General features: G+C 42.0%; 1 protein-coding gene across 2 annotated transcripts in view; it reads right to left on the reverse strand.

Annotated features, from left to right (window-relative positions):
• Positions 1-12,494, reverse strand: part of CHD6 (chromodomain helicase DNA binding protein 6) — a 211,972-nt gene that overhangs the window by 29,587 nt on the left and 169,891 nt on the right. For both annotated transcript variants that reach the window (XM_015149001.3, XM_077951822.1), the window contains exons 26-27: positions 8,523-8,652; positions 5,818-5,878 (exon numbers count right to left, since the gene is read on the reverse strand). In XM_015149001.3, the coding sequence (XP_015004487.1) occupies positions 5,818-5,878; positions 8,523-8,652 (191 nt within the window). The remainder of the gene's footprint in view (positions 1-5,817; positions 5,879-8,522; positions 8,653-12,494) is intronic.

The following is a 12,494-nucleotide window of genomic DNA, read 5'->3' on the forward strand; positions in this document are numbered from 1 at the left end:
TCGCAGGGGAGTCACTTGGGGACAATGCTACAGTACTTCTGGGATCCAGAATCCATAACATTCTAACATTTGCTCTATTACTCAATGCTAGAGAAAATTTGGTCACATGGTGCTGGGGCCCAGGTAAGGTTTCAGTCTGCTTTCGCAAAATCTCAGAAACTCATTTTAAAAATGCAATACAGACTGCCGCTTCTGGGATGCATTTCCCTATTCTTTAAGTACAATTAAACCCTCTAGATATTAAATTTGAAACAAGCGTAAGAAAACTCTGAAAGGTGAAAAAAGGGACAAACTAGAGACCTCAGGACCCAAAGAATGACATGATGGAAAAAACCCTGTTTTTTTTTTTTTTTTTTGGCTTCTTATATCCTAGATTTGGAGGTAAAGAAGCAGGCTACCTGGAAATGGTAAAGGAGGCAGACAAAAAAGGCCCTCAGAAAAAAATTCCGGGTGCAGTGGCTCACACCTGTAATCCTAGCACTTTGGGAGGTTGAGGCGGGTAGATCACCTGAGGTCAGGAATTTGAGACCAGCCTGGTCAACATGGTGAAACCCCGTCTCTACTGAAAATACAAAAAAATTAGCTGGGCATGGTGGCACATGCCTGTAGTCCCAGCTACTTGGGAGGCTGAGGCAGGAGAATTACTTGAAGCTGGGAGGCAGAAACTGTAGGGAGCCAAGATCATGCCATTGCACTCCAGCCTGGGCAACAAGAGTAAAACTCCATCTCAAAAGAAAAAAAAAGAAGCAAGCCTGCTTCCTGCTTTCTCTAGTTAAGGACTAGGAAGAGGCAGGTTAGCAGGTTAGGAACACAGAAAATATTAAGACAATAACTGTTATACCCCAGCCTAACAAGGCAGAAGAAACTGTGTCTCAACTCTACCCAATGGCAGCAACAGCTGAGTGGGAGCTTAGACTTCTACTTTTTCTAGGTGGTTGGTAATAGGGTGCCCCATTCCCTTGCTGGGGTGGTATCAGAAAAAGCTAAGCAGGAAGTCAGGACTTTCAACCTTGACAGGTAGTAATGAGGTTCCCCACCCCTACCCATGGTGGAGCTAAACTTCCATCCCTGCTCAAAGAAATGAGAAACATCCCCTTTAGGGGTTAATGGGAACAGACTGGGAACATGAATTTTTGCTTCCACCTCCCAGAAACAAGGTGCCCCCCATCTCCACACCTCTGTTCCCCTGCCAAGACAGATGCTGAAAAAGAATGTTTAAATAAGATCCAGAGTCTCACAATATAATGTCCAAAATGTCCAGGTTCCAATAAAAAAATCACATACCAAGAACCAAGAAGAAATCAAACTGAATGAAAAAAAGACAAAAGAGGCCAATCCTGAGAGGAAATCATCTGATGTAAGAATTTAACACAGTCATCAGTGAGCCATTCTGAACACGCTTGCCACAAATGAAAAAAACAGAAAGTTTCAGCAAAGAAACAAAGATCCAAATAATCTTTGGATTCAAAGGGAAATTTTAGGTTTGAAAAGTACAATAAACTGGAACAAAAACCAAAACAAAAAATGAAAACTCAAAACCCTCAACAGAAGGCTCAACAGCAGAATGGAGGAGGAAAAGAATCAGTGACCTCAAAGACAGAAAAATGGAAAGTACCCAATGTGAATAACAGAAAAAAAAAATGAACAGAGCCTTAGAGACCCACGGGTCTATAACAAAATATCTAATCTTCATTTTATTGGTATCCCAGAAGGCAAGGAGAAAGAGGACAGGGCAGAAGAAATACTTGAAGAAATCATGACTGAAAACGCTTCACATTTAGCAAAAGACAGAAATCAGATTTAAGAAGATGAGTGAATTCCAAATAGGGTAAACTCACAGAAATCCATAAACACATAAAATCATAAACTTCTGAAAACTAAAGTCCAAGAAAAAATCCTGAAGGCATCAAGAGAGAAAAGACACATTACCAATAGGGGAAAAGAGCTTGAATGACAAATTTCTCATCAGAAACCATGGAGGCCAGAAGGAAGCAGCAGAACATTAAGAGCTGAAAGAAAAGAACTATCAACCCAGAATCCTCCATTTGGTGAAAATATCCTTGGGGAATAAAGGGGACATTAAGACATTCTCAGATGAGAAAAACGAAGGATATTAAGACATTCTCAGATGAAGAAAAACTAAGAGAACTGACAGTTCTCTAGTCTACCTTAAAAGAACAGCTAAAGAGATTTCTCTAAACAGAAAGAAAACAATAAAAGAAGGAACCTTGGAACACTAGGAAGAAAAAGAACACAGTAAAAAAAATATGGGTAAATATAGCATACTTTCCTTCTCCTCTTGAGTTTTCTAAGCGATGTTTGACAGTTGAGGCAAAAATTTTACCATTATCTGATAAGAAATGGTTAAGACAACTATATCACAAATGGGAGAGGATAAAGGAACAAAAATGGAAGGTTTCTACACTTCACTTAAGCTGATAAAATGATAGTATTAGTAGACTGTGATACATTACATATAAATATACGAAACACCTAGAAGCATTAAAAGGCTAAAAAATATAGATAAATCAAATAAAATCATATAAAATGCTCATGTAAACCAGAGGAAGGCAGGAAAAATAAAAAATCAGGGAAAACAAAGACAATAAAATGACAGGCTTAAGCTTTAATATATCAATAATTACATTAAGTGTAAATGGTCTGAATAATACTGACTAGAAGACAGAGACTGGCAGAGCATATTAAAGATTATGATCTACTCGTATGCTATCTATAGGAAACTTACTTCAAATACAATAAAGTCAGGTTGAAAGTAAAAGAATAAAAAAATTATATTTATGCACACATTAATCAAGGGAAAGTAGCCATATTAATTTATCAGATAAAGTACACTTCAGAGCAAAGAAAATTACCAGAGACAAAAGCGAGACATTATATATAATGGTAACAGGGTCAATTTGCCAAGAACATGTAATTCTCTCTATACATTTTTTTGAGACAGAATCTCGCTCTGTTGCCCAGGCTGGAGTGCAGTGGCACGATCATGGCTCGCTGCAACCTCTGCCTTCTGGGTTCAAGTGGTTCTCATGCCTCAGCCTCCTAAGTAGCTAGGATTACAGGCATGCGCCACCATGCCTGGCTAATTTTGTATTTTTTGTAGTGATGGGGTTTCACCATGTTGGTCAGGCTGGTCTCAAACCCCTGGCCTTAAGCGATCTGCCTTCTTTGGCCTCCCAAAGTGCGGGGACTACAGGCATGAGTCACCGTGCCCGGCAAGAACATATAATTCTCAATGTGTATGCACCAACCAGAGCTGCAAAATATATGAAGCAAAAACTGATAGAACTGAAAGGAGAAATAAATAAATCCACAATTATAGTTGGAGGCTTCAATATTCCTCTCTCAACAACTGATGAAACGACTAGACAGATAATCAGTAAGGATACAGAAAAACTCAACATCATCATCGACCAATAGGACCTAGTCAACATTTATGAAATGCTGCATCCAACGACACCAAAATGCATATTCTTTTCAAGTGCCCATGGAATGTATACCAAGATATACCATAACCTGGGCCATAAAACAAACTTAATAAATTTAAAACAACTGGAATCATATAGAATGATTATAATAGAATCAAACTAGAGATCAGTAACAGCAAGTTAATGGGGAAATCTCCAAACACTTGGACACTAAATAACAAACACCTAAATAATTCATGGAACAAGGGAAATTTAAAAAAATACATTAAACTGAATGCAAGTGAAAACACAATGCAAAATTAATGAAACATAACTAAACCAAGGCTGAGGGAAATTTATAGCACTAAATGCATGTATTAGATAAGCAGAAAAGTTTCAGATCAATAATATAGAAACTCCCACCTCAAAAACTTAGAAAAGGGCTGGGCACAATGGCTCATGCCTGTAATTCCAGCACTTTGGGAGGCCGGAGAGGGAGGAATGCTTGAACCCAGGGGTTCCATACTAGCCTGGGCAACTTAGCAAGACCCTGTCTCTACAAAAAATAGAAAAATAGAAAAAATTAGCTAGGTGTGGTGGTAGGACCTGTGGTCCCTACTACTTGGGAGGCTGAGCTGCGGCCATCACTTGAGCCTGGGAGGTCGAGGCTTTAGTGAGCTATGATTGCATCACCACACTCCAGTCTAGCTGAAAGAGTGAGACCCTAAGTCAAAAAAAAAAAAAAAAAAAAGTAAATGAAGAGGTATATAGTAAGATTCAGTACTGTAAAAACTCAATGAAGATGCCAATTCTCCCCAAAGTGATATAAAGGTTTAAAGCAATGCCTATCAAAATCCCAGCAACAGTTTCTGTGGATAAGATTATCCTAAAATTTATATGGAAAGTCAAAAGAACAAGAAAAGCAAAAACAATTTTGAAAAAGAAGAAAAATGTGGGAGGTATCAATCTATCAAATTTTAAACCTTATGGTATTACGGAACTCAAGATTATGTGCTACTGTCAGAGGAAAAGACAAATAGATAAATGGAAAACAGCGGAGAACTCAGAAATAGAACCCACAAATACACCAAACTGATTTTTCATTTTTTTAAAAACATTTTTCGTAGAGACAAGGTCTCACCATGTTGTCCAGGCTAGTCTTGAACTCCTGGGCTCAAGGGATCCTCCCTAAAAACACACACCTACAGGGTGGGAGAAAATACTTGCAAAGTACGTATCTGACAAAAGACTAGTATCTAGAATATATAAAGAACTCTAGAAAATCAACACTAAAACAATGAAATTAGAATACAGGCAAGGGACATAAACATCTCACTGAAAAGGATATACAGATGGCGATTAAACACATAAAAGGTGTTCAACATCATTTAGCCATCAGAGAAATGCAAATTAAAATCACAACAAGATATTATATGCACCTACCAGAATGGCTCAAGTAAATAATAGTGACCACACCAAATGCCGGTGAGGATGGAGAATACAGAGAAAGTGGATCTCTCATGCATTGTTAGTGGCAGTGTAAAATGGTACAGCCACTCTGGAAAACAATTTGGCAATTTCTTAAAAAACAAAACATGTAACTATCATATGACCCAGCAATTACACTCCTGGGCATTTATCCCAGAGAAATGAAAATGTATGTTCACACAAAAATCTATATGCAAATGTTTACAGTGGACTTAATAGTCAAAAACTGGAAACAACCCAGATGTCCTTCAATGGATGAATGGTTGAACAAACTGTGGTTCCTCCAAACCACTGAATACTACTCAGCAGTGAAAAGGAATGAACTGTTGATACAGAAAACCACCTTGATGAATCCCAGGGAATTATTCTGTGTGAAAAAGCCAATCCCCAAAGTTTACATACTGTATGATTCCATTTATAGAACATTCTTAAAATGACAAAATCATAAAAAATAGAGAACGGATGAGTGGTTGCCAGGAATTTAAAGAGGGGTGAAGGCAGAAGGAAGAGGATATGGTTATAAGACAGCAACAGGATGAATCTTTGTGGTCATGGAAATGTCCTGTATCTTGACTCTATCTATATCGGTATCCTGATTGTGATACTGTACTACAATATTGTAAGACGCCACTATGAGGGGAAACTGGATAAAAGGTATATGTAATTTCTGTATTATATTTTGTGACTGCTTCTGAAATATATAGTTATCTCAAAATAAAAAGTTTAATTAGAATAGAAATGCAATTGCAGTCTGTATATTTTAAGTTTTTATAACAAAATGTTGAGGAAAATGCAATGTAACTGTAGCAATGCAATCAAGTTCCCCCAGATCACTACCAAGATAGGAATTTCTTTCTTAATATGAAAGACAGTGTAGACAACCAATACTGCACATCTGACTCACCGTTTGTTTCTGGAGGCCATCTACTTTGTCCTCAGCATTGTCTTCTTTGTCTGTGTTGCCTCTAAATAAAAGTAAAAAAAAACACATCACATACTACCTAGGTCCCCCTTATCCACAGTTTCAGTTACCCTGGTCAACCACAGTCCAAAAACACTAAGATATTTTTGGGGAGAGACAGGGCGAGAGAGAGATCACATTTACATAACTTTTATTACGGTATATTGTTATAATTGTTCTATTATTGTTGTTGTTAATCCCTTACTGTCCCTAATTTATAAATTAATCTTTATCATAGGTATGTTTATATAGGAGAAAACACAGTTTATACAGGGTTTGGTACTATCTGAAATTTCGGGTATCCTCCATGAATAAAGGAGGACTTCCGAGTCAGCCCTCTGTATCCACGGAGGATTGGTTCTCGGATCCTCAGGGATACCAATATCGGCAGATGATCAAGTCCCTTGGTTGGCCCTCTGTGTCTGAGAGTTCTGCATCCACAGACAAGGAGGGCTGACAATAGATCCCTTCTACCACAGGCATTCCAAGTCTTAGTTTTTCCCTCTCTTGTGGGAGAACTCAAGAGACACTGAGAATGAAAGAAACTATCACCAAACAGTCACCACTTCCACAGGCAAGGACCTTTATTCAACTGAGACTGCAGCATGAGGCTCATGTCTACTCAGGCAAGTTCAGAAAAAGTTAATTCCTGCCCATCAAGACTCATCTGAACAAGTGACTCTGATAAAAGAACACACTCTAGAAACTGAAGGCTGTGCACATCAAATGAGGCCTAATGTTGCAACTCCCTGGTCACAGTAGGATGAATCTTCCCACAGAATCACATTTGGCAAAAATCACTCCTTGGCTTGGAAGGAAGCTCTGTAGTCACTGGTTAACAAGGACATTTTCCCCTTGTTACCATCAGACCCTTGACGCTAGCTCAGCTGCCTAATGTCTTCTCTTTTATAAGCTTAACTACTGCTGATGCCTACCTTTTTCATGATTCTTTTAAAAACTGACTTTGAGGGTGGGTGCAGTGGCTCACGCCTGTAATCTCAGCCCTTTGGGAGGCTGAGGTGGGCGGATCACCTGAGGTCAGGAGTTCGAGACCAGCCTGGCCAACATGGTGAAACTCCGTCTCTACTAAAAATATAACAACTCGCCAGGCGTGGTGGTGGGTGCCTGTAATCCCAGCTACTCGGGAGGCTGAGGCAGGAGAATTGCTTGAAACCGTGAGGCGGGGGCTGCAATGAACCGAGATCATGCCACTGCACTTCAGCCTGGGTGAAAGAGTGAGACCTTGTCTCAAAAAACACAAACAAACAAACAAACAAAAACCACACAAACCAAGAAAACCCCCCAAAAAACTGACTTTGATATATTCTTGTCCCAAATATTCTTGTCCTTGCTGCTCAAGTCCTAGAGGCAAGATAAGCTCCTGGCTTTACTGCTTAACCGTAGAAAGAAAAGCCAATCCACAAAAAATAGCCTTTATGCCACATTCAGGCACCCATCCAGGGCGTGTTTTCCCTGAATCACTGAATGTAACATGAGAATCACCAGTCATATGGGTCTTTGTTAACATCTCCCAGAATGCATCTCTGTTATCTGTCCTCAAGAAACATGCTGGGGCAGCTGAAGTGATCATGAGGGGTTAAGGACAGATGGAAAATGCCCTGCACACTTCTCTTGGCCTGAGCAAATAGTTAGGGGCTCCCGGCAGTGCCACACTCTCAGGTCTGTCCACAGTCCTGGGCAACGCACAGCAGTATCTGCTACTTTTGGGAAGAAACTAAGAGATAAATGCTAAGAGATAAATGCTATGTTTTGGCCGGGCATGGCGTCTCATGCCTGTAATCCCAGCACTTTGGGAGGCCAAGGTGGGCAGATCACGAGGTCAGGAGTTTAAAAACAGCCTGGCCAACATGGTGAAACCCCGTCTCTACTAAAAATACAAAAATCACCTGGGCATGGTGGTGTGTGCCTGTAGTTCCAGCTACTCAGGAGGCTGAGGCAGGAGGATTGCTTGAACGCAGAAGGCGGAGGTTGCAGTGAGCCAGGATTGTGTCACTGCACTCTCACCTAGGCAACAAAGCAAGACTCCATCTCAAAAAAAAAAAAAAAAAGCTATGTTTTCAAAAATATAGATATAATTTGAAGAACTACAATTTTTAGCTGTTTATTTAGTTTTCCTATGTATTCATGTCAAGAGTAAATAAAAATCAGTCAAAGGAGATGCTTTCCATACTTTTTTGCACAGAATCCATGGACAAGCTGAAATGCCATGGCCATCAAGGAGCGGCCCCTAAATCCATCTTGCTCAGGGACTACGCAATCCTTACACAATACTGGAATTTCAGCTGAGGAACTAGTTCAAAGTCAGGAAGGCTGTGCTTGTGTCTGTTCTTAGCTTTCTGCCAGGCATGGGAGGTCTGAATTCTTCCACAGGAATCCTCTGACCAGACAAGGGATGGGCATGGTTAAAAAGCTGGGCAGGCTTTTAGAAAGGTGGGCAGCCTGGGGAACTCATGAGGAACAGGAACCGGTATTTGGTTCAAATTATGAAAAACAGCGGCGGTGTGGCAAGGTGTAGGGAGATGCCAGACACTGAGGAAGAGATACAAAGTGTGCTGGGTGTATGAGGAAGGGGTCACAGATCAGTGGCATGGCACGTCACATCAGGGCTGGCCCACGTGGCTTCTCACCTTTCAGGAATGTCTGAAGTCCCATCCGTAACACCCTGTTCTGCAGAAAGGGACTTCTCATCGGGCATCCCAACTTTCTCCAGGAAGCAAAGTGCTGGGTCTGCTCGCATGGCATTGTACCTTTCATAACCTGATCAAGAGTGGTGAGAAATGCCCGAAGTCACGTTAGAAACTCACAATATTTGCTTTGGGCACTAGTCTTTTTGTTTTCCTTATTTAGTAAAGAACAAAAGAAACACACAAAAAAAACTTATTTAAGATTAATGAGATCCTATAAGACTATCAGGGAAAGATCCTGGTGCTAAAGTGGACACCTTTGAGTAGTGTTTGACCAATAAACAATGGCTTACAGAAATACTCAGTGTCCACGAAAAGATGCAACTGTACAGATACAATTCTGTTTGCTGCTTCCTGTGAGTTGGTTTTGCAACTTCTTCCCCCATCCTCAACACTGGATACCTTGTTATGTCCTTAGTGGGCCTTGTTTTCTTATAGCTCACTTTTATCCCATGTGTTGGAAAGGGAAGCTGAACAACATGATGGATGGCAGGACTGAAATATAAAGAGAACTACGATGATTGTTTATTGCATTAAGACAGACCTGTGGCCTCTGTATCACAAACTCAGTACGAATCTTAATCCACACTGGCCAGGGCTTTGGAATTGCTCCTCATCACACCCCAAAGTTAACAACAGACGGTGTTTTGACCCCGAAGAGGGGCCTCAAAAAGGAAGCAAAACAATTTTAATAACCCTCATCTTCAGTTTGATAAAGTCTATGAGTGAGGATTTATTTTATTGAACCTAATGTACTCTTAGAATGAGACAGCATTTGGCCACATAAAAGGCAGAGTCCCCATGACAGGAGACGGAAGAGCTGAGTGTAAGTAAGAACCAGCCTGGCTCTTAGGAACAAACCTGATTTTACTGTGTTTGGTATTTCATCTCTATCTTGGTTTTTGTTCTCATATTACTGTTGATGCAGTTGTATCCTTCACGCTGTAGGTAGCACCTGGTTCTTTTCCCTGAGGAGCTGTGGGGTAGCTGATCTTTTAAATTCACAGTGGCTCTCCTGCCATCTCCATGACAGGTGCTGCCCACATGAGTTACCTGGCATGAGAAGCTCTGCAGTGCCTTATGTTCTTTACTCACTTATTCCTTACGGTAATTACTTGACTGCTCTAAGTCTTTCATGAGGTCGTGTGCTTCCTAGGAGCAGAACCTGTATCTATTTTTGCTCATCATTATATAGTCAGTATCTAGCAAAGGGCCTGACACGGTACAGACTGAACAAATAACTGACCAGATGAGTCGATTTTGCCTAGATTATTTCTCTTCAAATCATTGTCGTAGGAAGAATTGCTCTCACCCTTTCCCCATGTTCCTGTCTCAGCGCACATCAAAACAGAAACTTCCCCAATACTCCTTTTAAGGAGGTTCCAGTCAGTTTCTCCACCTGCTCCTCATGAAGAGAGGGGTAATTTAAATGACAGGTGAGATGGTGAAATCCTTCCCTTACTGTCCCCTTACTACTGAGGGAGGCCAACTGTCCAGGAGTATACCACCTTCACACTCTGTGCTCAGGCATGGAACATGCTGGGACCCTCTCTGACCTGGGCAAGCTTCTATTCTGTAGACTTTCTCTTGTCATGTGTGGATCTGAAGCCTAGAGACAGAGTCAGTAATTTTATTTCTCAATTAGGTGTGAAGCTGGAGGCGAGGAAGAATGACTATTTTAGTCCCCTAGAAAACCCTAACAACTGTACTGAAAAGAGGCCAGTAGGAGCTGCAACAGCAATACAAAGACAAACAGCAATGTGACAGGCCTGTGAGGGGGTGTCCGCTGCCTGCCTCTTTTCACTTAGTCTATAAGCTGCTCTCTAAGAATATCAACAGAAATACTAAAGTCTGTATGTCATGGAAATTTTCACAGATCCAGGCTACCTTGGAGGGGCAGTAGTCACTCAACCCAACTGAGCTGTCAAGGGCATCATTTAGAATAGGTTTGCCACAGAAGCCTTCTTGCTGCAGGCTAAAGCTCCAACCAATAACTAAGCCAGTGCTAATGGGGTCAGCTTGGAGATGGATCCATGGCTATATTCATCTCATTTAACAGGGTTACAGCAGGCTATGTCTGGAGTGGACTAAAAGATCCACAAGGCCAGGCATGGTGGCTCACGCCTATAATCCCAGCACTTTAGGAGGTGGAGGCAAGAGGATTGTTTTGAGTCTAGGAGTTTGAGACCAGTCTGGGCAACATACGAGCTCCCCTCTTTACAAAAAATTAAAAAAAAAAAAAATTAGCCAGGCATGGTGGTGTGCACCCGTAGCCCCAGCTACTTGGGAGGCTGAGGTGGACGGATCACTTGAACCTGGGAGTTCAAGGCTACAGTAGCTGTGATCATGCCACTGTGCTCCAGCCTGAGTGACAAGAGTGAGACCCTGTCTCTTAAAAAAAAAAAAAAAAAAAAAGGCCGGGCGCGGTGGCTCAAGCCTGTAATCCCAGCACTTTGGGGGGCCGAGACGGGCGGATCACGAGGTCAGGAGATCGAGACCATCCTGGCTAACACAGTGAAACCCTGTCTCTACTAAAAAACACACAAAAAAAGAACTAGCCGGGCGAGGTGGCGGGCGCCTGTAGTCCCAGCTACTCCGGAGGCTGAGGCAGGAGAATGGCGAGAACCCGGGAGGCAGAGCTTGCAGTGAGCTGAGATCCAGCCACTGCACTCCAGCCTGGGCGACAGAGTGAGACTCCGTCTCAAAAAAAAAAAAAAAAAAAAAAAAAAAGATTCACAAAACCTCAGTCAACGAACAGTCATGTGTTTCTTAACAAAGAAAATGGTTGCAGCCCTACAGCTCATACTTAACCAAGGCATGCAGGTGAAGTGAAGAGGGCTTCCTGACACAATATCCCTGAAAAGTGAACACTAGACAGACTGGCTTTCTGAAAATGGCTGAGTGTCACGTCTCCAGAGCTGCTGAGTATCTGAGAAGCTGTCACCTGGTAAGACATGTTGTGTGTGCTTGGTTATACTGTGATGAGGGCTAAGATTAGAAAGGGGTGGTCAGATGTGCTACCTAGATGAGGACAGGTCTAAGACTAAGCTCATGGAATAGGTAGCAGCCAGGCAGGGGCAGGATCTGATGACTCTGGAGGGTGCCAAGGAGGATGGGCCCATGAGGCATCTGTCCAACCTCATCTAAGTTGACTCCAACGTAACCATCCAACTAAACTGATCTGGCCCTATGCAGAGCCTGCATTTATGGCTTAGGATTAGTCTCTTAGCACTGAGAACAGAGGCTGTTTCTTATCTTGTCTTTATAGCATTATCTGCTAAACTCATCCTGTACAATGAGATGAAGTGTCATCTTTTTTTTTTTTTGAGACGGAGTCTCGCTCTGTCGCCCAGGCTGGAGTGCAGTGGCCAGATCTCAGCTCACTGCAAGCTCCGCCTCCCGGGTTTACACCATTCTCCTGCCTCAGCCTCCCGAGTAGCTGGGACTACAGGCGCCCACCACCACGCCCGGCTAGTTTTTTGTATTTTTTAGTAGAGACGGGGTTTCACCATGTTAGCCAAGATGGTGTCGATCTCCTGACCTCATGATCCACTCGTCTCGGCCTCCCAAAGTGCTGGGATTACAGGCTTGAGCCACCGCGCCTGGCCCTGAAGTGTCATCTTAACATCTCACAGGTACGATCAGGAAAAACAATTTATACTCCGCAAACCTGCTTCAATGAGCAGAAGAGTTTGGGAGCGACTTTATGTATCATCTGGGCTGACTCTATCTCCAATATGAGACTAAGAGATCAACTGATTAATCCCAATACCCTGAATGGTGATTAGGGATTAGGAAACTAGAAGGTGGAGCACCAAAAATAACTTGTCTTTTCCAGGTGAGAAAGCGTCTTGGACCTCCTTAGATTCCTGTCCACTTTTACACATTCTGAGGCTGTGTCCTTCGCATGAGAAT

The sequence above is a fragment of the Macaca mulatta genome, chromosome 10 (genome assembly GCF_049350105.2).
Source record: "Macaca mulatta isolate MMU2019108-1 chromosome 10, T2T-MMU8v2.0, whole genome shotgun sequence".
NCBI classification, from domain to species: domain Eukaryota; kingdom Metazoa; phylum Chordata; class Mammalia; order Primates; family Cercopithecidae; genus Macaca; species Macaca mulatta.